The sequence below is a fragment of the Prinia subflava genome, chromosome 14 (assembly GCF_021018805.1).
Source record: "Prinia subflava isolate CZ2003 ecotype Zambia chromosome 14, Cam_Psub_1.2, whole genome shotgun sequence".
Taxonomy (NCBI): Eukaryota; Metazoa; Chordata; class Aves; order Passeriformes; family Cisticolidae; genus Prinia; species Prinia subflava.
The window spans coordinates 4,971,103-4,998,176 of record NC_086260.1 but is presented as its reverse complement, the minus strand read 5'-3'; the positions used below and the strand labels follow the sequence as shown (position 1 = coordinate 4,998,176).

Here is a 27,074-nt window from a genome sequence, read left to right as displayed (position 1 = left end):
GAGTATTTTTGTTGCCCTTTTTAGGCCAAGAGAGACTCAGTGCATTGTGCCTGGAGCTGAGCTGTGAAATCCTCACCCTTTGGCAGCACTGTGTGCCTACACCAACATTTCAGACGTGTAACTCTCGTGTGACCATGGGAAAAAAGGATTTTTCACAGCTGTGTCAAAAATGTCAAACATTTTCCCAATTTTTTGTAATAAGTGGTGTCTGCTATTTCAGTTTAATGTGCACAATTCATGCTACTTTGAAGTTCTTTCTTATTTTATACATTGGTCCCAGTAAATTAGGTGGCAATATAATTACATAGAGTTTTAGATATTATCTTCAGTGTAGATGAACAATGGAAAAAAAAAGAAAACAAGCTAAAAAAGAGAATACATGGAATTAATTCTTTGAAAGTCCACAGACTCAGCATTTCAATGATGTATGAAATTTCTCCTTTTTTGTAGTTATGCCATTGTCTCAAAGATTTTTAAGGTCAGAAAGTGCCTCTAGAATTCCATTCTCTTGTGTAGCAAAGGTCACAGGATTTCATCCAGCTGTTTCAGTGCTGAGCCTTGTAAACTCTGTTGAATAAGCATATTTACTGAGGCAGAAGTCAATGAACTGAAGAAGTGAACTGAGCCTGCCCCTCTCAACCTGTCAAATCCCTTCTGTCCTGTTCCACTTTTACTAAAAATGCCAACCTTTTTATGTAGAAAAGTATTTAAATAGAGAGAGATTATGTCACTTCTTTGGAAGTACAATCCAATGATTTCTTTATGGAGAAGGAAACACATATGATGTAGTCCTCTGAATACTCACATTTATCTCAGGCTGCTTTCTCGACATGCTAAAGTGTCCCTGAGAACAAATAGTGATAGTTCTGCAAACATCTGTGATCCCTCCTTCATGATCATCTCTACATCTCTAATGAATTCAGTTTAGACAGTAGTTTCTGAAGAGAGAAACTTCGTAAAAGCTTTATAGATCAAATTTACAGGGTGGAGGAAATTCTAACTCACATTTTTTCTTTGTTATGGAAATGTTACTTTGCATGTGTGGTCTGGGCTTATAATTTTCTGGGAAGAAACCTTTGCAAACTCTCTAGGATAGAGGCTGTCTAGAGAGGGCTGTCTATGGGATGGGCTGGAGTGAGGATCAGACCATTCCATGAACTCACAGCCTGAGTTCAGCTAATGCTGGAAAAGCTGACATCAAGGCCCAGCACTAGTGAAAAAAATTCTCCTCTTGTGTTAAGCATAAAATCTTGTTAAAAATGAGATTTTCCATGTCTTAATTGTAATACAGAAAGTATCTTTTATTCTTCCTATGCTTGAGATAGCAAGGTAATTTCAGAACTGAAACTGATTGTCTCAGACACTCATGACTCAAATATTTAATCTAAAGGGTAAAATTCCCAGAGTACTTCTCTCATCATTCCTCAGTTCTATAGAGAATAAAAGCTTCAACTTTATATGATGTGATATTATTTCCATTATTGGTATTATGCTGGAGGCAAATACCCTTCAAAAAGCAAAATCCACTTCCCCAGCTCTCAGTGAGTTGTGCACCACAAAGGCCCAATCCCTCCTTTGCACTGTGTGCTGGAGATGCCTTGTAATCTGCTGAGAATTTAATCACAATTATTTTACTTCTTGTAGTGAAGAGCCTTTAAGATGTAATATAAAATATTCATCTGAAACCTGATGTCTCCAGATTTCAGGGGTGATTTAGGGCTGAAGGATGAATTTTCCAGCTAACTGAAGATTTCAAGTGGTAGTGCCTCTATTTATCTGTGTACCTCTGTACAAGGGTGTGCAAGGGCTTCCTTTGGCACCTCTTTCATTTACTTTTCTAATACATGAAAAAGGCTGAGATCAGCATTATTCTACTCCTAAGTAATTCATACATTTTTGGATGCATTCCTGCCTCATGAAATGAAAATAAAAGTAAGCATTTGCCTGTATGGTAAGCAAAGACAAGGAATTAATTTGTTCCAATAACCCCTCAAATTCTTTATGTCCTTAATAAGGCCTCCAAGATTTTCACACAGTCTTAATCCAATTGCTCCCATCTGAAAGTGGCAAGAGCTGCTAAATAGGAACTTCTAAAGAGCTTGCAGTCTAATATGACAAAATGTAAAATGTGCTGGGATTGCAAACAGTGGGTAATATAATGCACTTTATCTGTAATCCAGAATAATAATCCCTTAGTGATATAGACAAATTCTTCATGTCTCTTTTAGTTCTTTACTGAGCAGAAATCCCATTGACTTTATCATCTTAGTGGGGCTGCAGGATTTTATCCACCCTGTCTGATAACATAACAACATGAATATGGATCACTTTTTTATTGTAATACAAGGAAATATGCCTTGTAATTATGCATAATGAGGCCTGTAAGGCTGAGAGCTCTGTGTGTGTGTCTGCTCCTTAGCCCCAGACATGCAGGCAGGAGATGGATGCAATTTCTCTACTATCAATCATGTCTAAACATCAAAGGAGATGGTAGGGGAGATTGCTTCCTGCAGCTGCACAAAGCAGTGCTGCTTCTACAGAGGGAACTTGTGCAAATATGTGTTTTCTTGGGGAAAACAGTGAGGACTGAGCATAAATACATGAGAATTCAGGGACACGTGGGTGGTAATTGGATAATAGTACACACATGGAGCAGCGAGATCAAAGATTGGACTGAAACACTGAAGCAGACGAAGTCCTTACATCACTGACAGTTATTGCTTTCTCTATCCAAAATATCTTTGAACAGCAGTATTTCCTGCATGTGGATGTCATAACCAATTTGTAGGTGACACAGTTGGGCTTTGATCAAACAGAGAAACAGGAGAACTGAAGACCAAGAATTAGCAATCATGACTCAGGACTGTGCAACAGAGTGAGAAAAGAAAAAATCACAGCCTGTGCCAAGAGTGCAAGTATTAATGTGTGCTCAGTCTGAATTTTCCATGGTATCCAAATCAGGAAAATAAGAAGAATTCAGTCTAGATATTTAAGAGTTGCACAAGTATATTCCTCTTTTGGCCAGGAAAGGGGGATTCATTTCACAATGGGTTGAAGGTTAACATACAAAAGTTTACACCTGAGCTCAAATATCCCCCTGCAGTGAAAAGCTTTGCATGATCTAATGCACAGAACGCTGCTGCCTGGCAGCAGATGCCCCAAAATATTGATAAAGTCATGTAGAGAACATGTGAATTTTATGTATATTGACACACTAAGACAAAGGCCTAAAAGACACTAATAAATAAGAGAAACACAAAATAATGTTAGAAAAGGGAATTGTGTTTCAGGAGATGATGCATTTAGCTTATGGCAATGTTAGTTTTGGGAACCAGATTTTAAAAAATTAAAGCCAGATCAAATAGATCAAACAGTAATAGCTGTCATGGTCCACATTAGTTATGTTTTCATTCCAAGATTCTAATTTTGGTATTTTCAAAGAGTAGAAAATGGAAAAAATAATGCAATAATTTATTTACTTTGATAAGGTTAATTACCACAATAGATCAGTTCTACTGTGTGGATATATGTGAAATCAGGATTCCTCGGGTGATCTGGGGTTATCACCAAAATGTGATATTTCATTGTAGAAAATGATCTGTATATGTATTTTTTTAACCTAACTTGCAAATATCTAGTAAATGTCAGAATATGCCGGATGACATTAAGAAACTTATTCAGGCAAAGATGCTTTAAAACACTTACTGAGTGCCTGTGGTGCTTTTAGATGGGGAGTAGAAGACATCACTCACTTTCCTCTTGTCCTCTGAAAATAACAGCAGGTAAAGGCAGAGCAGTTGTGGGAATGTACCTGCAGCTATCTGCTAACTGCACAGATCTTTCAAGGCAGTCAGAGACTCCTGAGGAGAGCACAACAGAATTTTAAATTCTGAGCGAGCTGAACTTTCATGGGTATATATGTTTAGGAATGAGTATGTGCTTATACACATGCACAGAGATTTTGGAGATATTCACTCTGAGGATGTGCAAATACATCCTTAACTGACATTATAATCTCCATTTAAGTACAGCATATGCTCTGCTTCAAAGTCAATTCGTGGCATTTCTCTCATTCTCCTTTATTTGCCTTTTTCAAAGTATGTTGTAGGAGTGAAGTCACACTCAGTCTCTGATAATATAATTTAACATTAATTGATGACCCTTTTATTATCTATTACTTGGTCTTTTGAGCAAACATAATACTGCCTACTGTTGCATGAAAGTCATAATAATAATTGCTGTTGGGTGACTGGAAATGGGTTTCCTCAGCTTTAGAAGAGCTGGGATTTCTGTTATTATTTAGGTAAGTTTTTATTTTATTTATTTATAGGTATTTTATTTTACATTTACAGCAGCTCCTTGTTGCTTTATCTGGATTTTGTAGGGAGAGAACTGTAGAAAACATCAGATTCAGGAGCAATTTTAGGATAATGTAAAGATTGAAAAAGAATTAGAGGAACAGCAAAAAAATAGCAAATTGGTAATAAGAGGCATAGTCAGCAAATGGGATTGCCACCCATGATGGGAAGAATGATACCCAAATGTTGTGCTTATCTGGAAAAACAAAACAAAACAAAACACAAACCACCACCACCAAAAAAAAAAAACCCAACCACAAACAAAAGGGCTCATTCTGATTTTATTTGGGAATAGGCTCTACAGTGGCTGACACCCTGGAAAAATGATGCTGATGAATGAAAAATAGCCAAGTGGTGATATTACAGGAGAATGTGATGAAGTTCCTGGGAATGGGACTGTGTTAGTTATGCCAACGTTGCCATTAAGAATCTCTGGGATTTTATGAAGAGGCAACATCTCCTGCCCCTCTGGACCTTTTCAGAAGGCACTCACAGGGAGGTGTTTGGGATTGGGGAGCAGTGGAATTTCTTGGCTCAGAAGCTGCTCAGCCCTAATGGGAAACACAGAGCAAAAAGAGGGTCCCACCCTGACAGAGAAAGGTCCTGCAGAGATGGTGAAGTTTGTAGGAGACCTTTGGGTGATGCAGGGCATCCCTTAATGAGGCAGAGTCTTCATCTGGGCTGAAAATACATGGGTGAGCCCTGTGACAGCTTCTTGTTACTCTTAGTTACAATATAATGATGAATTTACTCTAGCAAAGGGTATTTTTGGGCATGTTCTACAGGAGCTTTAGAAGTCAATTTCTAGTTCTGGCAAGCAGTGAAAACAACTAAAAAAAAAATCCAGTTTTTGCATTACTGTCCAACTCTTGAAGAAAAAAAAAAAATAAAAGGAAAAATCTGTCATCCAAACTAAGTGCAGGAATCCAAGAATCAAATACTTTCTGAAACTCTGTTTCCTTCCCAAAATAAAACAAGCTGCCAAGTAACTTCCAGCCATTCTTAACATTCCAGCCATAACCTTTCTCAAATAGATTGATGCCTTATTGTTTATTAACTCACACAGGTAGAAAATTGTCTCCAGCCAGCCAAAGACCCTCTCCTTGAAGAAAATACACTGAATTTAAGCATAGAACAGGGAGTTTCTTGGCATTATCTTGTCCACATTTATTAGGGTAGGTTTTTGGCTGGATCTCTTCCACAGTGATGAGGTGTTGCTGTGTTTCTTTGAACATTTAATTTTATCCTTTGTTTCTCTTCTTTGAACAATTTTGCTAGAAAATGTAAACAGTAAATTCACCTAAACCTGGTGGTTAATACATGGAGGAAGATATTTCTGTGTGACAAAATTAACTAAAGAAACACCTGGATTTCTGGGTGTGTGGTGGATAAACTTCAGAGACTTTTTGATGATGTCCTAGTAATTGAACCATTTACAGCCCAGAGCAGGGGGGAAATGAACTTTTAAATTGCACTTATCCTCTTTTATTTAGGGGTTGGAATCCTTCACCATAGGCTAGAGATCAGCTGCACAGATAAAATGAAGGCAGCTCAATTTCATGCAGTCCCCATCCCATAAAGAAAGCAGTTTTCAGTTTGAATAATGAAGCAGACAGAGTGAAATGCTGTCCACATTTCTGCCAATTTCTTCTGTGGGACCAGGATTTTGCCTTGAGGTTTTATGTGGCACAGCAAATCTCCTGTCAACTTTTGCACCCTGAGCTGTCCTTATGAGATAGGTTTCTCTTCAACTATGTTAATTCCTGAGAAGCTTCTTAGAAAGGTGCTTTGGTGGATTTTGTTACATGTACTCAGAACAGCTGTGGAAATTCAAAGTCAGCCAGAGACAGAATTGTGTATTTAATTCAAATTCCTGATTCTCCAGTGTTTGCACTTCAGGTTTACTCTTTTCCTCAGTTCTACTTCTCTATGTTATTACCATCTCATTAGATAATTATTGTTATTGATTCTACTGTATTATCAAAGAGAAAACTTCCCTTTTGCTTTCCCTGTGAATTATGTTTAGACATGCAGTAATTACTTTGATAATAGGGGGTGTAAGGATGAAGAAATCCCTCCTGTCTTCATCTGCAACCCTTAGCCTGAGATGGAGAGGCTGAAGCTGAGCTGCAGGTGTTTGTTGGTGTTGCTGTTCAGTTAAATTGGCTTGGGTGTGACCTTCTGCAATCCAGGGAAAATCACAGTGGACAGAAGCTTGTTTGTGAAAAGAATCCAGGGATAAGGTCATTAACCTTTACCAGGTTTGGGAGAGGGAACCAGCATCTCTTAGCCACAGTTTAAAGTAAGTTTTAAAAGCTGTACACGGCCGCTGTAGGACACAAACAAAAGACAAAAGACTCCAAATATTTCAGAAGGCAAAAGGCATAAAAAACCTTTATTTTCTAATTTTATAAGGTGTTCTGATACAGACTTTACATGATTGGTGAACAGGACTGACACCTCCCCAGTCCCATTGGTCAAACTAGAGAAACAGCCAAAATGTTTTTCTCTGAGAACCAGAAAGGCAAAGCACCACCTGGAGAACGATTGTTTTGGGAAAGGATAGTTGTTCTGCCAAGACTGTTTTGGGAAGAAGCTTTCCTGAGAAACTTTTCCTTTGGGAAAGGAGTCAGTGGCTACCAGCAGACTAAAATCTCTAAGCCCCAAAAATATCAGCCCACAGTGCAGGAGGTTGATGGTGTTTTGCCTGTTCTCCAATTGCTCTTTGGTAATTGGCACCAAGGATCAGGCAGTGTGGCAGAAAGACCTTGCCACATCCTTCTGTGACTTCCAACACCTTGCAGGCATGGCTGGCACTCACAAAAATTGGCTTTCCATGAATGAAGTTGTAACACTTTCACAGAAACCACCTGATATCCATGTCTGCCCTCCACCACCCTGGCTGTGAGCACAGCCTCCCAACAGCAGCCCCAGCTCACAGCTCTGTCTGAAATGTTGTCACTCCAGCAGTGAAGTCTGCAAAGCTCCTGGCACCAGTGGTAAAACACAAAGTCTGCAGTACACAGAGTTTAATGTTACTGAACAAAACTCTTAAGAGTAGCCTAGTGGAATTAGAGATATGTAGGCAAGTTTGTGCATGCATTTAACGAGCTGAGCTAAAAATATATGAAACTTATTTTAATGACTGGAAAAAAATGCAGAAAAATTTACTGCTCATCTGTAATGAAGGATTTTCTGTAATAGCCCCTGTGCCCACAACATGGAAAACTCTTTATATCTGCACACAGACCAAAGTCTGGCATGCTCAGCACAGACAGTTGCAGACATGGATGGGTGCTGATGTGCACAATTGCCCACCCTGTGCATGTGCATCCAGAATTTGTACAGGCTGATATGCTCAGCCACTGCTAAAAGTGCATGTAGTTCATGGCTCCTGCTGTAATCTAAAATCATCTCCCACTGCATGCAAACCAATATTAAAATTAAAACTGCCTTATCTTTAGGGAGCCAAGACAAAGTAAATGTAAATAATGCTTGTGTAAGAACATGTGTACATGTGGGGATGTGTGTGCAAATAATGAAATTACCATCAGTAATGCCTTTAGTGTGCTAACACACTTTTAAGGCACTTCCAAAGGTGTGCAGAAATGTTTGTTACAGTTGTATCTTATTTTTCTAATGCTAATTAATTAGTGCAAAGATAATATTTATCATAAATTAGATCTGCTAAAAGTTTGGGCAATGATCTGGCACCTTTGGAGAAGTATGGAATAAAAATGAAGGTAAAGACTTGATTTAGACTGATACGGTCTTGGGTGATAGAGAACAAAGCCAAGACTCTCACAAGGATTAAAAAAGTGCATGAAAACTGGGTGAAAGGGTAGTGTAAGGGCAGATGATCTGAAAAAAGTTGATAAAACCAGGAAAAACAAATGTTTACATGGAAAGAAAATCAGAAAGGATAATTTTAGCCTTGGGGCATTATTCTCCCTTTGTATTCAACGGAGGGAGATGTGCATTTAAAGGGCCATGTAGAGGATCATGTCTGGGCTGCAGGCAGTCCTGGTGGATGTCCCTCAGTACAGGGCTCTAATTAAATCCTAACCACTGGATTCAAAGGGCCAATTCCTCCTCCTGAGCAGAACATCTGGTTCACAACGTTGTGCACTGAACCTGCGACACCGTGCTCTGAAAATGAATAATGGATCCCTGACGGATCTGCTAAGTGAAGAACGAGGGAAGGTGATGTTGTCAAGATGTAAACGGTGGAGAGACAAGAGCACCCAGGGGAACGTGGGCTGAATTGTTCCTGGGGATGAGCAGAGACTGCAGAACAGCATAAAAGGAGCTCAGGCCCAAGAGGATGGGAGGAAAATGGAGAATGATTTGAAAGCAGAGCTGGAGTAGTCCCAGGGGTGAGCCACATCCTGCCCTTGGGGTGGTGGGGAAAAATCACCCATCTGGTGAAGCTGCAGAGGGTGATTTATTATGAAAACATTGGTTATTGGAAAAAAAAACCAGTGTCAGAGTGAAATAGGAGTGCCCAAACTGGTGACTACTGAAATGCTTGCTCCAGCACACCAGGATAAAAATGGGAAATACTATATTGAATACTGAGCTCTTGAATGTTGTTGTGAGTATTTGTGTCTGCTGGCATATTCATATTGCCCCTTTTATCATCAGTTTTAAAGCACCAGTGAAATCTAAAATAGGAGCCACATGATATGTTTGATACACAAGGAAATAGCTTTATATGAGCAAAAATTGACATGTAGGTGACCGTACACAATAGAGAAAAACTCCTGAAGAGGCACAAAATGGAATGCAGAATAACTGTTACATTTGCAGTCCTTTTGATGAATGAATGCAGATACCCAAGAAATTTGTAAAAATTGATGCAGGGAACCAGGTTTCAAATATTTATTAATACAGTGTATAATGTCTGTGAAAGGTATGGCACACCAACAGTAATAGGGACATATAATAATATGTGTATTTTTCTGGATCATTTGAACATTATGGATTTCTCTAGGATTAAAAAAGCTCCCAAAGGACTTGGAGCTGCTATTCCCCAGAAAATAAGTACGTAGGCACCCTGTATTGCAGTTGTCTCATTTATGGGCTCCTTTGCTGTTCCTTTGAAGCCCTTTGTGTTTCATCTGTCACAGGGAGTGCAGAGGAGATGATGGACAATTGTTCTGATCTAGTTTGGCAGTATTTGTGTTCCAGGTTTGTACATGTTTAAGGGCCATTTAGCAGCGAATCTGGGACACTTGGAAATCTGAGGATTTCTTAGGCACGTGGGAGATTCATCCTTAGCTTGAAGCCCAAGAACAAAGTTTTGGAGAAGGTGTTTCTGGCAGCAGAAATCAAAGGACTGGGGAAGGTGCATGACAATTTTGACATTTCCTGCCTTGCTCTGTCCTGTAGCAGTGACTCTGGACAAGGCTCTGCAAGGCAGGCTGTCAGATGGCGAGGAAATAAATAAAAGTTTAGGGTGTATTTGTGATGGCATTTCATAGCACGGGTCGGAGAAGGAACGTCAAAGCTGATGTGATTTGAATATAAAGAGAATACAGGAGATGGAGATTTGCCCTGGATAGAAGCAGGAAGAAATGGAAATGCAAGACCTGCAAAGGGATATGAAAGTACCAATATATGATTTATGTTAGGAAAATGTGTCCTAAATAGCTTGGTGATACTTTACCGTGGGTTACTATTTTCAGATGACTAGAAGAATGACCTCTGGGACGTTGGGACCATCTCTGGGAATCTAAAAACAACCATAATGGGTCAGGTCAGGAATCCAATCTTGTTTCCAGTAGCAGTTGCAGCACATGCTAAGGCAGAGCACAGTGATAAACCAACAAGGAGAATTTCCCTCTAGTCCTTTCCAGTTTTCAGCAGTTTGTGATGCAGGGATTGTGTTTAATAACCCCTAAAAGAATTTGCTTTTCTAAGTGCTTTGTGAGCTCGTGGAAAACTTTCAGCTCATCTGCCTTGTGTGAGATTTTTGCATTATTTTTTCTGAACCTTCAACTTCATGTTCTGTCTTAACTCCTGGATTTAACACTGGAAAACACAGTGAAAATTTGTATTTTCCTCATGCTCTCATTACTCATCACTCCAACCACCCCTCTTGTTCATCACTCCCAATAATACTCCTCAGAAAGTCACTCTTATAGTGGTTAGAAACATTTAAATTTTGTTCTTAACTGACATTAGTTCATTACCATATTAAAATTTATTTTTTACTGTTGGGTATCAAGGAGTTGTAGTTGACTTTTTTTGTCCTCTTCTATTCATTTTATATTGCTATTATATTGAGTTCTGCAAACAGATATTTATTGGCTTCATTATTGGTTTTGTTTTGTTGTGGTTTTTTTTTAATTGACAGCCAAAACTATGGGGAGGGGTGGTGTGTGTAGCTTAAACCTAATTTAAATCTAAATGTTTGCTTTGAATCTAAATTTCTCCTAGAAGTTTCAGTGCAGTTTTGCACTTATCTTTTTATTTTTGTGCTTTGTTCTGATGCCCAAGGGCTTACTCTCCCTGTCCTGAGGATCAGAAGCAAGGCCATAAACCCACGGGCAGTTGACTGAAAAGCAGAATGTCAGAAACTGGCCAGAGGGAGCAGAGCCCCCGTCAGTCAATCATGCTGACCACCAGCTGATGGAATTCACAGCAAATAAAAAGAATTTCTTACTGAGCCAGGGTCAGTGAGTGAGCAACAACAGCTGAGAGCTTGTTTGTTTTGGGCACTGATGAGTGCATATTTTCAATCTTTTGAAATATCACCCCGTTTGAAGCAGTCCCAGTCAGGAATTTATTTAGGACACAAAACCTCCAACGTAAACATGGCTGAGTCCTGGAAGAAAACTAACAGAGACAACAGCTTTGTGCCACTTCTTTTGTTTGTATAATTAATGTTCAACATTAAGTGTTCACTGGGCTGACACATCCATGGTACCAGCAAAGTAAATTCATTCAAATGCAAACAGTTTCTCTTGTATTGTTTCTGGAGCTATACGGTACATTTGTTCAGCTCCCTGGTAATACTTTAAAAGCTAATTAGTTTGCAAAGTAAACAGATATGCAAATATACATCAAGAAGTTCCAGTTTGTTGTCTCTGATGTTTTGGGTTCAAAAAACCCAAGAAGAGAGAACCATGACTTCACTGAATTACTGACAGGGCTGTGGTTTCTATTTCACGTTGATACTTTCTTTACCCAGGCTAATTTTAAAATAATTGAAACCAGTAGTTCAATTTGTGCAAATTTTCAGCTGAAACAAGTCAACAAAACAGGGGTAGTGGGGAGGAGCCCACAAGTGCCCAGGTGGGATATTTCTGCACAAAGATAACAGACCCCTCAGCCAGCTTACCTGCACCAGCCAGGGATGACACAGAGACTGCTGGGGTGAAAACAGCAATGAACAAAGCAGGAGAGGAGAATGGGAAACCTGTGGCAGCTCTGTCCTGTTGTGCCTCCTCCCAGCCCAGCCTGAGCTGTTTGGGGGCCAAGGATTCCCTTCCTGACCCTGTCACTGCTGCAGCTCCTGACCAGGAGCTCCAGTGGTACAACCCAACCTCCTTTCTGCTCCTCACACCCCCAGATCCCAGCTGTGAACAGGCAGGTGTAGGAAACTGCTCTTCAGTAGTTGTTAATCACCCCAAATATCTCAGGATTCAACTGTGCCATCAAAATATCTGCACTCAAGTGCTCTCACTAATTTTGCCTGGGTGCAGGAAACCACGAGCTCAGTTTTGTTCCCTGCAGGTCTTCATCAGGATTTGGGAACCAGGGTTGGTTCTGGATGCCAGGCTGCTGGTATTCCATGAAGCTGTTCCCTCCAGTGAGCAGGAGGACAAAGTTAAGGTCTTCCAGATCTAGCCAGAAACTTAGATTTTTTTTTTAATGATAAAACTGTACACTTGACACTTAGGTACAGACTCAACAATGCCCAGTGACTTATCAAAGGCAGTAATAAGTGGGGATGATAATGATGGTAGTAGTAATAGTAGTAGTAGTAATAATAATAATAATAATAATAATAATAATAATTTCATTATCCTGATGTAAGGGAGCTCCTGGTTCATGTTTCTAGGGGAATAGTCAGGTTATAAAATCCTTAGTCAAAATTTATGCCAGTGGACCTCAATATTGCCCAACATGACAATTATTTAGGACCTAATGCTGTCTCACTGAGATAGAAAGTTTTTCACTGTCTGCTGGTCTCAGAAAGTCCTGCCATTAGATTTTTGTTCCAGAATCATTAATTCACTGTTCTGTCTCTCACTATGACACTGTGCTTGCACATCCATCTCTTAGGATGGTCTTTTAGTCTAAAATTGTGGTTCCAGCATGGCTGAATACTCTTTATTGATGTGAAAGAAAAAAAAAAGTCTGATCCTGAAAATATTAACATATATATTCAGGTATTGAAGAGGTGGTTTGTCCCACAGAGATAATTATGATTTTTAAATAAGAGAAGGGCTGTGATGCATGAGACTGTGAGGTGATTGCAATATCAAAGGAGGAAAAGAGAAAAAAGGAACTTTCCAATTATTTTAGTGACCTTACTCACTTGATAGTGTGTAAATTATTGTAATTTATTCAGATGAAATTTGTGTAAGCAAAAGCATTTTTCTAGGTACATTAAATTTCTCAGAAAAGAAGAATTTCTGTGAAGTTTCCTGAAGGTTCCTTTTTGTGGTGATTGAAACAAAACCCACGTCCTAAAGCCATTATTGTAGCAACACGGATTTTCTGGCTGCATTACTTGTTCACAGATGGTTAGCCTTTGACATGGCAATGAGATTGTTCACTTCTGCAAGATGTTAGCACAGATCAATAAGGAAACTGTCTTACAGAGGGAGCACCTGTTTGTCAACCCAGGCTGCCTGAAAGGTACTGCTGATATTACATTTTTGTTTGTTCAGTGGAAAGTCAGTAGTTTTTGTGGCTGCAGGGTTAAATTCCTTCTTTGTTAGACTGCAGTTTGATAGGAGAAGGCTCCCACTGGAACAAGAGAGAAACCCACATTTGCAGTGCTGGATAACTTGGTAGGTTGGGCTTGAAAATCTGTTCTTTTCACTCCATTTAGGGCCATGGCTACTGCAAGTGCTGGTTTAGTTTTCTGCCAAGCAAAAAAAGCATCTTTCAGGTTTTAAAAGAAATATTTGGGGATGGCTTTATCCATGTTGTGGCTCACATAAAATAGGGCCTCTCCCAGTTTACCAGTGATAGTAAAATATGTGTTACAACACATGCCACTGAAGTACAAGGCTCATAATAAAAAGGATCAGAAAAATCTGAAGGCACCGGAAATAGAGTGTATCTAGGAAAAAAAGAACTAATATACCTGGGGAAAAGAAGTATTCAAGCATTAATGCTGGAAAATTGCCAGCTACTACAGCGGGTATGGAAAAAATAGGAAAATGATGACATTTTCTCCACGAGCAGGAGGTAATAGTGTCTTTCCTTGTAGACAACATTGCTGGGAAGCACAGAGCACCATTTCAATTAGATATGGCATTCCTCTTCCATCTCAGACACTTGGCTGGATTTTCTATTACAGAGCATCTGCCTCTGTTTCTACACCCTGTTTTTTATTCCTTGTCCATCTCCACTGTGCTGACATGCCCAGGCAGTAATTAATACCAATGTATCTGGTAGTTTATACACTGGTGAGCAAATATTCCTGAAACTTTATTAACTTGTGCTGGTTGTCTGTGTTTTAGTTAATAGTACTGAAGAGCTGAGTGGAGATAAATGCTGGATTGGGAAAATAGGGCAAATTTTCTCTCTTAAATGGAGGTAATAATACTCATCCAATTTACTGCACAGAATTTCTATCACTTTTAATAATAATGTAATTGTTGTACAGTGGAGTTTTAGAAACAACAGTGATGTCAATGATGCTGAGAAGAGCCATGGACATCAGTAAGGTGGTGGGGACAGGCTCATGAAGAAATTTGAGGAGAAGCAGCAAATGCACAGCTTGTCTAAGTGGTGATAATGATGATGGGGGATGTGATGACCATCTGAAACACATCTGACATCTGTAAACGTGGAACAGGGAATAGCTGTGTTCAGTTGGTCATAGCATCACAATTAGTGTTAATGAGGAAATCTGAGCAAAAGGAAACAGAACATTCTTCTGTTCATCCCAATGATAGATCCCATTAAACACTAGAATGGCATCTTCAAAGGATCCCCTGTTGCACCAGCAGAAGTCCAATTGCTTCAATAATGTGAAAATAAATCGAGCAAGATGCTTGTGAGTGTGTGTCGGGAAACATTTTGATAGTGGGAAAGAACTGTGCAGGACGACCTCTTCTTCTGCTAATTAACAGCACACCATTAAGGAGAGTGGGCAGAGCTGTCCTGTTAGTAGTTTACAGGGTTTTCTCATGTTTTTTATTTCTAATGAAAGCCCAGTTTATGGCCAACATTATCCAAAACTTTTAAGACTGGAAGTGCAGGCAGGGTCAGGACACTGGGGTTGTTTCTCTGGTGGGGCTCACCTGGAGCTGGATCCTCATGAACCCTGGGGGATGGCACTTAAACCTGAACTCCCTGAAGCAAAACCTTGGGAGTTGAGTGGAATGAGGTTTTTCCAACTAGCTCAAAAGAGAACTGAGCTGGACATGAATTGGGACATGTCTGAGAGCTGAGGGAAGAAGGGCCCTTTGGAGGCAGGGCTGGAATTAGCACAGAATCTGCAGCACATCAGAGGGGCTGCTGCTCCTCAGGAAGCTGCAGGACATGCACAGGACATGTACATCTATCTTCTTTTCATGTATCTTTTTGCATAATTTCCCTAGAAAAGATCACTTGAATTATTTTGGAACAAAGGTTGAATTTCTTTTTTATCTTAGCTTAAAATGGTTTCTTTGTGACCACAAGAGACATAGCTCAAATGATTACTTCCTTAAATAATCTTAATAATTCCTTAATAATCTTCCTTCCTCAAATAATCTTGCTTCCTTCTTTGTCTGGACTTCAGCTTTTAAGACACTTTCCCCTTTTTAGTGGTGATGTGAGTGTGGTGTAGTTTATTGGCTGTAGTACTGTATAGGAAACTGGGAATCATTTGCTAATAGTAGTTACATGAATTATAACACACACTGAGACAGGGAGTTTATCTTGAATCGAAATTTGTTGACATTGGCCAGTGAAATGTCAGTGTTTTTCTTAAAAAAAAAAAATTAAAAGAAATCTGTTTAATTGAAAAATCAGATTCCAAATTCTCTTAGTGTTTGGATGATACCGATCATCACCAAGGGTAAACAGGGGAAAGAAAAATAAATGTGTTTTCTGTCCAGCCTCTTAGGTTCTGCTAACTGCAGAAATACAGCTACTATTTAACTAACAAAAAAATAAATTAATATGAATTTCAAAGCAATGTTGTAATGTGTTACATGTTGCTTTCAAAGTAGGGAATTATTTGCTCACTAGACTTCCTGTATTTCCACTCTAAAATTCAGGCCTTTTTATTCACATTATGAAGGAGCAGAGTGAAGTGAATTGCACATGGATTCAAAGGAGCAGTGCAAATCTGAACAGCAGCCAGGTGATCAATTATTAGGAGGCAGAACTGCATTGTGTTGTTCATCAGGAGATTCCAGAGAGAAGAGAAAGAAATTGTCAGAGAGAGAAACATCCAATGCAGTTGGAAAAAAGGTAAAGGGGGAGAGGGAGAGAGAGAGGGGAACCAGAATAAATCAGGGTTACAATTGTGTGCAGAGAGCTGGAGCAGAAAGAGCAAATCAAGGTGGCAGGAAATAAAATATTGCTCATCAACAGGAATAGGGAGGAGAGAGACATCAAAACATGGAGACTCATGCAAAGAAAAAGCAGCTCAGGATAGTTACTATGGAGAAATGCAGGAGAAGGGAGGTTTGGTAAGTGATTAAAGCAATATGGAAAAAGAAAATCAGTCAGACTTGCTTTGTTTGAGATGCACATCACCAGAACAAAACCAAAAGAAGAAAATAAGAGGTGCCAAAAGTTATCATGAAATTAAATATTGCCACTGGCACCTCCCTTAAAATTTCAGTGAGGAGGAGGCGACCACTGGAAGCTGGATAATGTTGGCTTCCCACAGAGATGGCTGCACTGATGAGTTGAATTTTGAGAATAATATGATCTAAGTCCCACTTCATCCTCTGCTCCCCCTCTTCCTCAGCTGTAGTTTGGTCCTGACCAGAAGTAAAACAGCTCAATCATGCTGAAGTCTGCAGGGAATGGGTCATTTTGAGGGGGAATTTTTTAACTTGTTAGTTCATAACCACAGTAGAGTAGACTTAAAGTTAAAATAGGGTATTTTGAGAGAGAATTCCTTGACTTGTTAATTCATAACTGAGGTATAGTAGTCTGAAAGTTAAAATACTGCTGCTCACATACCCAGTCCCTAACATTTACTGAAGTGCTTGACTGTGCTTGAAGCTAAATAAGGTTCAGAAATGAGTGTGCTATAAATTCCTTAGGCTGGAGACTACCAGGTTCTTCTGCTGTGGATAATGAATGCAGTGTAAAATGCTTTCCATGCAAGAGCAACTGATTGCTTCTGAGCCTTTGGTCCCATCCTCTGTCCTTCTGCTCCATTGTGCAGCCAGTTCCTGGCAAAGGAATATTTTTCTGTTCAAATGCAGGACCAGCTGCTGGCGGTCACAGTATGAATAATTCTAGAAATATATGGGGTGGGATAATGGGCACACTTGTCCACTGCAAAATGCCTGGGAAGTGATTGCTTGGCATTGCTGAGCTGCTGCAGAGGACAGGATTTACTGCTGCTGCTCCTCACACACAGCACCTCACAGTGACTCTTGCTTGCTCATGCTGTAACTTGCAGTCTTTGTTTTCCTCCTCATGGTGTAGGACGTGGTCAAACCTCATGGATGAAAATGTTATTGCCATATGGAAAGTCAACTCACCCATGAGTGATCCCATTGAAAACACCTCCACTGTGATCCCACCCTGACACCTCAGTTTTACACATTGGCCAGATTTGTTTAGACCCCTTCCTTCCTGCTATTTTATTTATTGCCATTCGTTGGAAGATGAATGCAGCCTCTGCACTGGCTATAATTCTCTCTATCAGCCTGTCTGTAGTATCTCTGCAATCCCAGCTCTTCATCACCGTGCATTCTTTATGGATCACATTACTTTCACCACTCCTTATCTAACTACTTCATAAAAGCACCTCACACATTTATAAAGCATGACAAGAGCATTACCATAAACTCTGCTTCTGTGCTCAGTAAACACATCATAGGCTCTCCATAGGCTAATCACCTTAGTGGATAAAATTATCTGGGGATGAATTTATCTGCAACCATCAAATCAAAAGATGAACTGTATAGAGCGACGTTGTATTGCTTTTCCACAAGAATTTAAGATCCCTGAATCATTTTGTGATGACTCAAAGCCTGGATTTGAAAGTTGGTTTTTGTGGGGCTGCCTTGTAATCAGTGGATTATTTTATAATTTATTTTTTTTTAATCCTAGAAGTGTGACATTTGCATGTACCATATGAAAAATGCAAAGGGTGCATCATGAGCATAGTAAGAAATTTTGAGTCTCTTTTAAGGTTGAAAGGAAAATTAATACAGGTCTAAATTTGGGGTAGTTTGGAGATGAAGGTATTCAATAAATGTATTAGGCAGTTTTAGAGATCTGGTTCTTGGGGAAAGCCTGTTGGGCAAAAGTGAGACTCTGGCAGGACCAAGCTGTTCTTGCACAGTTAACATGGAATAATTTCTAAATCCTTTCTTAGTAACCACTTCTCATGCACATTTCTATATTCATTTCTCATCAGTAACTGTGACTGCATCACTTATTTCTTATCAATTTAATTATTTCATCAAAAAGGGAGTAGTCCTGTCTTTCTTTCATTGTGTGTTTCTCCTGAAACTTAGCACTGATTCTTTGGATGCCTTTTTCTTGGCAGCATTTGGAACAGCATTTTGAGGTTCCAAGAACAATATTCTGTGGTTCACTCAAATTTTATTGTGAGGGTATTTTCAGGCCTAATTCCACTTTGGATTTTCACCGTTCTCTGGCGAGGAACTAGAGATGTCGATATTGGAAATGTTCCTTTCTGTTCAGCAGCAGAAATGTACATTTCTGCACAGCTTTTATACCTAGAAAATTTGTTCTGGGGAAGAATTGTGCAGCTGCAAAGCAATGATCAGAATAGCACAGCAGGTCTTTTTAATCTCTAGTTTATACTGCTGCCTGCAGTTTAAGTTATAGGAGGAGCACTGCTTCAATGCAGGCATATTACATCTATTTTGTCCAAACTCGTTTTTTTTATCCTCTCTGACATATCAAATATTAAATTTTCCAAACCACCCAAGTGACTAAGAGCATGATTTTTTTTTAAGGTACTTACAAGATTTTATGCTCAGCCTTACTGGCATACATCATTTAGACCAAGACATCCTATTTACAAGTGATATAGACCTCTAGGAGTGTCATATCTCACTGAAAGTCAATGAAATTTAGAGTCATAATGCTTATTACTTTTTGATATGGAACTTCAGTTATTTCTCAAAAGTAACATTCTTCTCTTTCTGAATTAAGTCCTGCCTCTTCACACACATCTCTTAATGGCATTCCAGAGCTGTAAATCCCACTAAGACTTCTAATTTCTAACCTCCATTTCTCAAAGTTGCTGTAAGTTGGCCTCTCTTTGAAGTAAAAAAATCTCATTAAAAGACTGAAGATCCCTACTAAGAGAACATTGAATTCTTGCCTGCCTCGTGAGTTACATGTCTGGGGTTTATAGTTATATAGTCCTTATTACAATTCCCTTGCCACACTCTCTGTGCCAAAAAAAAAAAAGAATCAGTCCTGTGGGGAGTGGGTATGGCCCTGGCAGCCACAACTCGATGCACAAGAGGTGGGATTTTCTCATAGATTTTGTCATTTTGGGGGTATATTGCACACAGGCATGCAAAATCCTAATTAGAACTACTCATAACCCTGCTTAAATAAGAACTGGGAGCAGATTCCTCATCAGCATTCCCCTGCAGCCACCCTTGCCCTGTTGCTTTCCTCAGCCTTGTGGTTGCTCCTCTGCCTTTGGAGCTGCAATGTGCCAGAGGCAGGAGCTGCCAGGAGGCTGCCCTGTTGTTCTGGAGACCCTTTTCCCTTTGATTCATCTGTAAGAGCTTTTTTTAATTATTATTATTATTTTTTTAATATGCATAAGAATAAGATCCTGCGCAAATTTCTCAGGAGATCAATTTGCAAGGTTCTTTAGTAGAAAAAGCTATTCTCTGGTGTGTGTATTGGTTTGATATGGAAATCCATAAGCCAGCCCAAGATCTAAGCACAGCTCACATGCTGGTGTGCTCTGGGTTTTCCTTGGGAATTCAAGAGTAGAATCTATACCATTTCTCCCTTACAGAAAATACGTGTTTTTAATTTCTGTGAATAAACCAGTGTGTGAGGATCAGAGTCCATTCTATTCTGGGTGTAAGTATAAGAATCTGTAAATCTCTCAGGTAAAAAGCCTCCTGTGGCTGATGGCAGATAGCATTAGTGGAAAATTGTAAAAGACTACAAATCTTTGTGCTAATTAGAGCTTTGCATTGCCCTGCTTCCCCTATTATACTGAATGGGAAATAAAATACAAATGAAGAAACAGTTAATATTAAATTGAAATATTAACATTCTGCTGAGCAAAATATTTTAAAGATATAATTTTCCTCTAGAAGTTCTTTTGTTATTAATTTTTGCAGAAAAGATGGATTTCATAAAAATGGCTTTTTTGGTCAAGATTACTCTTAGAAACTTAAGAGTTTCTAAGATAAATAACCAGAGATGTCTGTGAGAATGCACACTGCCCCTCTCAGCCCACGAATTCTCACTCCAGAATCTACCAGGACTTTGGCTGAGTGTGAAATGAATTTTCACAGGTAACTGACCTGCTTTGTCCATCAACTCCTCTCCAAACTCTGACCACAGGCCAGCACAAAGCAAGAGAATCCCATTATTTGTCTGACTCCAAATGGGGATGTTGTGACTCAAGAACTGGGGCCTCATCCCACAGGAAGGTTGCACTTCCAGGAGTTCTGTTTTAAGTGACCTGGACAGCACAAAAACCTCAGTAGGGTTTTAAAGTTTAACACAAGGTGCATTTCCAAGGGAAAACAGATTTCAGTAGCCATGGTCCTCTTGTTCTTGTTCTTAGTTTCTCTAAGAGGGTACCCTGTGTCTTCAGAACCCTTCCACAGCAACAGAATTTGAGAAAATAATACCCCAACCCAAAACTTAATGACCCACAGTGGGAGCCACTTATGTTGCTGATGTTGCATAGAGTCTTCCCAAAATGAAAATAATAATACAGATCTTGCATAATGAACAATGAAATACTGAACATTAATAAAAATATAAATATAAATTTAGGAAACAGACCACTGCAGTCTATTCTGATCAACTGGGCTAAAAAAAATCCACTCTACACCAGGGGACTTGCAGAGCATGTGTGGAGCATTCTGAATTTCCATGATTATGGTAATTCCACATATAAAGAATAGCTCATCAGTTTGTTTGTATCAATCATCAAAATGGAAACTAATTAAGTAAGGAGTAATTCTGATGGGTTATACTCAGGTCAATTTTTTGATAGTGCCTTTGTGTTAAATCAGGTTTATGAGCCAAGTTCAGCTGTTTGGGGACTTCATTGATGGCAGTTAACCTTGACTTGTGAAAATGAGTGAAAACCCTAAGCCTTCTCTGAATGCTCTGAAAATGCATCCTGTAAGTTTGATCCTTTTCCTTCTGCAGCAGATACCCAAAGTCAGTGGATTAAATGTAAAAGAAAAATTGGAGTGTAATTGCACTGTGGCTGTGAGGAGTCTTTTATTTGTTCACTTGTGAAGTGGCTCGTGGTGTAGCATGGGACTTTGTTTTTCCATCTGTTACATATTCCTGTCAGAAGCAAAAGTGTTGCTTTGTAAGTTCCATAGTAGTGGCTTATTATTTCTTAAAGTAAAATATAGTATTTTCCCCTGTGCACAGTGTAGTCTGTAGTTCTGGCACATTAGCTGGCATAAACATTTTGATTAAAGCTTATGAATGTATTAATTACACCTGGGAAGTTTCCAAAGCTTATTCAAACTGAAAACTCTTTTAACTGCAGCCCCCAAACCTGAATTCTTTATAGTAATTTAAAAAAAAAAGAAAAAGGCTGTCACTTGGTTGTTTTCCTTTTCTCTTGGATGTTTGTATAAAGACATGGGGTGGCAAGGGTGCAAATTTTTTTATCCAGTAGTTTCTGGGAGCACTTTCTTCAGCAAGTCTGCAAGTGTCTGAAGAATTTTTGCTGTCGCATTGTTAAACATTTGCTTGGAGTCTATAGAACTTAAATTCTCTTTTACATATTCTTTGTTCTCCTAGGTCTAGCAGCAGCATCTGCACATACTCCAGCATTTTCAGGATAGCATATGGGTCTATGACCTCAGCAGTTTGATAGCACTGGCACTCAGACTGGCCACTTGGAGCTGCATAAATAAATAGAGCTACCACAAACCAGCAACAGCCCTAATGAACTGTCTGGAAATGCTGATAAAATTGGTCCATATGATTTCTTTTGCTTGTATTCCCGTGCTGAATTGCCAGTGGTGTAACAGAGGCACAATTTGGCCAGCAAAGCCCATGACGTTGTTCGGGCACCGCTATTTTTTATTTTTGGCAAGCAGCACAAACAGGTTCTTACAACAACCTTCATCAGGATTAGGCCGTGAGGTGCATTTGCAATGAGCTAGAAGCAAATGTGACAGAGGATCTGAATTCTGCAGTCACTGGGCGTGTGACCCCCAGAGGAAAGGCACATCTTACCCATCCGTGCCAGCACCAAGAGCCCGAGGAGCCCAGCAAAGCTCAGCTCTGCTCGTGCACTCATGCACACACACATCCATTATGATGGACCTGCCCTAGGAAGGTCCATTAAGTGGAGCTCATTTCAAGCACAGATGGTCCTGAATAGTTTAATGTCTGTCTGGTGGCCAGAGTAAGTGAATTCTTGATGGCCTCAGACTTCTGATCGCATACATGCAGCCAAGGAGGAAATGAAAACATGTTTATCATTTTGATAAAGAACCTCTCTCACTGCTGCAGGACGCTCCATGTAACTCAGCGGAGTCAAATACTATTAAATTGTCATCACTGTCAAAGAGAGAACATAGAAGTTTTGCTACCTGAGTCATAGTTAATGACTTCCACAATGTATTACATAAATCAGTAGTGCTGTTTGCCTTTTTTATGTTTGTTTACTGATAAGTTCAGGCTTGGCTGGAATGCAGAGGCAAGTTATAATTTTGAAGTGCAAAATATGCTTTTATTATTACCTCCTAGCTAGAGGTATAAAAAACAGAGATGACTAGAAGATGGTTTTTTGGCTTCTGCCAGGCATGCACTCAGACCTTATAGGTGATTAGGTATTTTAAATCACCACCTCCCACAGCAGACTCATACTCACAATAAAATATTTCACTCCGTGGTGTGTAAACTCAGGGTGGCTTTATAACAGAGACAAAAATGAGCATTATTTCAGGAGCTTAGTGTCCTCCAATTAGGACCAAACAGTTTGCAGGGATAACTAACAGTTGTCCCTGTTTTACAGCAAGAATGATCTATTATTTCTGCAGTCTTCTATTTTAAGTCTGTGCAGAACAAGGACTTCTGGAAGGCTAGGGAATATGAGCAGAGTGACAATGACACAGATTGTTGTCATCTTCAGCAGTCCAGGATCCTCCCTGGCAGGCAGTTCTGTCCCTCGTGCTTTGGTCACGTCTCCCATGCAAAGCTGGGACCCTCCTGTGACCTGAGTGCTCAGAAAGGATCAGCTGTTCTCACTATCAACTCCTGCTAATGTTTGCTGTGAAGAAGATATAAGACAGGACATTTTCATTCATCTCTGAACCTTCTTGAAGGAAGATCAATGATCTGCAAGTTCCAATTCCCTTTCTAATCTTCTGATTTTCTTGGGGCAGAAGGGAATTATTTAAAAGAAAAAATGCCAGGTGGATAAAACAGTCACTTCATGAAATGCAACTGTCAACATAACATTCAGGAGATGCTTACTTTGAGGATTTTTAGGCCTTTCCCTTCCTTTTAAAATCAATGGCAAATCCTCTATTGACTTGAATGAGTTGGGTGAGGCTATTGTTGTGGAATCAAAGCCAGGAGCTACTGTAGCTCAATAGACCATAAACTTCCAAAACCAGGGACATTTGTGGGGTTTATGACAAGAATTCAAACTTTTGCTGCACTGACAGCCTATCAGGTCAATACTTCATTTTTTTTTCCAAGACTCACAGCCATGTAATATCCTGCCAGGTCTTCCCATAATCCAGATGAACCATTGTAAAAAAAAAATAAATAAAAGGCTCAGGAAAGTCATCAGATATTGAATTAGAGCATTTCTTGGTGCTCTCCAACACCCTCCCCCCAAAAGAAGAAAGTTGGAAATAAAAAAGAAAAATCACAGAATGCAAAGTGATTTCACTTACCCATCCGAACACATTCAGTGATTTTCAGTAGAAACTGAAGATGGATTCTTGTTCCTCTCCCCACTCAATTAATTTCCTCATTTATGCAGCTGAAGTAGATTTAAATAGAACCGCCCACCCTCAATATATTTGTTTCTGTGAATGATGTAGTAAGGAGGATGCTTTTGCAATTAGGTTTTTTTTTCCTATTCTCACTGTGTCCATTTATATCTGTCTCTATTCCCATTTTGTATACGGCTTTGAAAAAGTCTCACATGTACAGGCATGGTTGGTAAAATTCATACCTGCAGAATACATTTCATGCAATGCTACCCAGTTGGCATCCAGATGCTAAACATGCTTTAATGCAAATATCTGATCCCACTTAGCAGATTTTTCAGGAAAACAAGCTGTATAACATGCAGAATTTTCTCCATGTGAGGTAGATTTTTTCTTCTCTGTCAGCACTGAAAGGTGTCTTTCTGTTATTATAATAATTATTAATATTTGCATGCTTTTCTTGATTATGTAGATAAAACTTCCAATTAATGTATTTAACTGTCTAGTAGTTTTTCATTGCTTTTGGTTTCATTATGTTTTGCCACTCCTAAACAACAACACACTTTGAGCTAAATTCTTTACTGCTCCACCAAGTTGAGCTTCCACATAACAATTAAAAGTGTTATAAAGCTCTTCCACCACAACCATTATTTTGAATAGATAACCAAATAAGCAAGACTAGGTCATGTGGTTATTAGTTCTCATACAGCAAATTTATAGAGAAAATTAAGCTTTTAGGTTATTCACAGATATTTACCACACAGTCTGTGTAGTCTAAAATTAGAAGTGCTTATTACTGTGTACATTATCTTTATTGTTGAAATTGCAATCAATAAAATCACAAATCTCTCCTCTCCTAGGGCATGACCATAAGATGGATTAAACCAATGAGAATCTTTTCATTGCTTTCAATATGATTTGGATAGGGGAACAGGGAGTTTCTGTGAAGGATTACTTCATAGAAAATGCAAGCATTTGGGGCTGAGTTGATTATCACAATTCCTCTTACTCCTCAGAGACACTTCCAAGACTGTTTGTCAGAGGATGGCTCTCTGAATTGTTGGGATCTCTCTTTTTTGACACCTCTTGGCTTTCAAAAAGCTTGTGTCAGCAGGCCAAATGCACCTAATAACTGAGAGGTGCAGCACCATGTCTCTCCAGATGATTTGAGTATTTTCTACAGAGTCAATCTCATGCTTGCAAACTCCACCACATGACCAACATCAGGCAAGGCAGAATCCTCCCAGTGCTTCACTGAAAATGCCACATTTGGAGAAACCCCAGGTACCAGGAATCACTCCTGGCAGGGAGATACCACCAGACCTTTACCAAAACCCCTTGTTCACAGTCAGACATGGATCAGCATCTCCACACTTATTCTCCTACCTGGCCACACAGCACATAGTGTCAAAAACTCTCAATATTCTTTCAAAAAGAGTGAAAGCCAAAAATATGAGTAATGTGGTTTATGCTGTGGCAAAAGCACTGGGCACTTAACAATTCTTAATTCTTAATTCTGGGTATGAATTCTTAAGGAAAAAATAATGCTATTCTAGAAAATCTTGCACATCCTGCCCTTTAGTGGGCAGCACATGAGGTTTTGTGCTAAGTTGGAACAAACCCTGCCAGATTCATGCTGCAATTTCAGAAAGTAGCCAAATATCTGTGGGGAACAGCCTGCCACCATTAGACACTCAGTGATTAGGAGCTGAATGCAATCTGAACAGAGGGATGGAGAAATTGCCTGGGCAGGGCATTAACCCACTGTGGTGTTTGTGTCCTTGCACTGCAGAGGAGAAGGGGAATGGCACACCTGGCCCTTCATCTCTGCACTCAGCACGTGGCACAAACACCGAGCATCCCTGAGCCCAAACCCACCGTGGATCTGCCCATCACTCCTCTGTGCCCTCCTTCTAATAAAACCATTGCAAATGCTCATAAAGGACAATTAGAGAGTAGTCTAATTAAACCTGGTGATCTCACACGCAATGGGAATGTTTTCTGCCTTAAAACTGCCAATTTAGTGAGTGGGGGAGCAAAGGGAAGTGCTGTTGGGCCACCCTGTGATCTGGAGAGACTCATTGCCATTCCCTGAGGGCTGACTACTAGCACAGAATCAAATATTTGGAGGAAAATCTTATTTCTAGATGGATTCCCTTGGTCTCTGTCCTTGTATGAGAAAATACTTGAGGAAGAGGCCTCCAATATTGCAAGCATAAAACCAGCCTACAGTGGTTGTACATTTTCTGTAGTGTAGTTTTCTTCAGGCCCAGACATTGACAACATTATTTTTAGGCCAAAAGTTATGTGGATGTCATAGACACTTCTAATATAAGAAAGGCAGTGGACACTTATCTACATTTTCTATTAAAAATGGAATATAGCATGGCCTGGCTTATTTGGGAGCACATAAAAAGATAGAAATAAAATTGTAATCCCACCTGTACAGAAGCTGGGCAGAGGCACAGACAGGAGCACGCCTGGGTGCTGTGATTAGCCACTGCTGCTCTTCCTAATCAGAGTGTCAATATTCTCTTTTTTCTTTTTCTTTTTTTTTTCCTTTTTTCTTTCTTTTTTTTTTTTTTTTTTTTTTTTTTTTTTGCCAGAAGGAGGAACGTGTGAAGTTATAGCAGCACACAGATGCTGTAATAAGAATCGAATTGAGGAAAGATCACAAACAGTAAAATGCTCCTGTCTACCTGGGAAAGTGGCTGGGACTACAAGAAACAGACCCTCCTGTGTTGATGGCAAGTAGCTCCTCCTGTGTATATGTTTCTGTTTGTGTACCATCCACTAGAAAGCTGTAAGTCTTTGCATTGTGCATAGGAATTTGGTTGTTTGTTCTTTATTTAACAAAATAGAAAAATCTATAAGCATAAGTACACATTTAGATCACTTTCTTACTACTTTAGTGCATAGCTCTGTGCACATGGGTCGTGTTAAGATTTACCTGAACACTGTGACAATATTGCCCAGTATGGATGTTTTAATGAGTATAAGAGATTTATTATTCATAAATACCTGGATAAAATTGTCCCTTTAGTCACTTCACAGGCCCTCTTCGGTGCCACATTAGTTTTGATTCATAAATATTTCAAAGGACAACTGCCATTCATTTTGATTTAATTAGTCATTTGGAAAGTCAGTGGCAAGATAACACAAATAAACGAATCTCGTATTCTAGTTC

At 39.4% G+C, this 27,074-nt stretch overlaps 1 protein-coding gene across 2 annotated transcripts in view; it reads left to right on the top strand.

The window, feature by feature from the left end:
• TAFA1 (TAFA chemokine like family member 1) overlaps positions 1-27,074 on the top strand; it is a 221,946-nt gene that overhangs the window by 149,949 nt on the left and 44,923 nt on the right. For both annotated transcript variants that reach the window (XM_063411804.1, XM_063411805.1), the window contains one exon: positions 26,494-26,634. In XM_063411804.1, the coding sequence (XP_063267874.1) occupies positions 26,494-26,634 (141 nt within the window). The remainder of the gene's footprint in view (positions 1-26,493; positions 26,635-27,074) is intronic.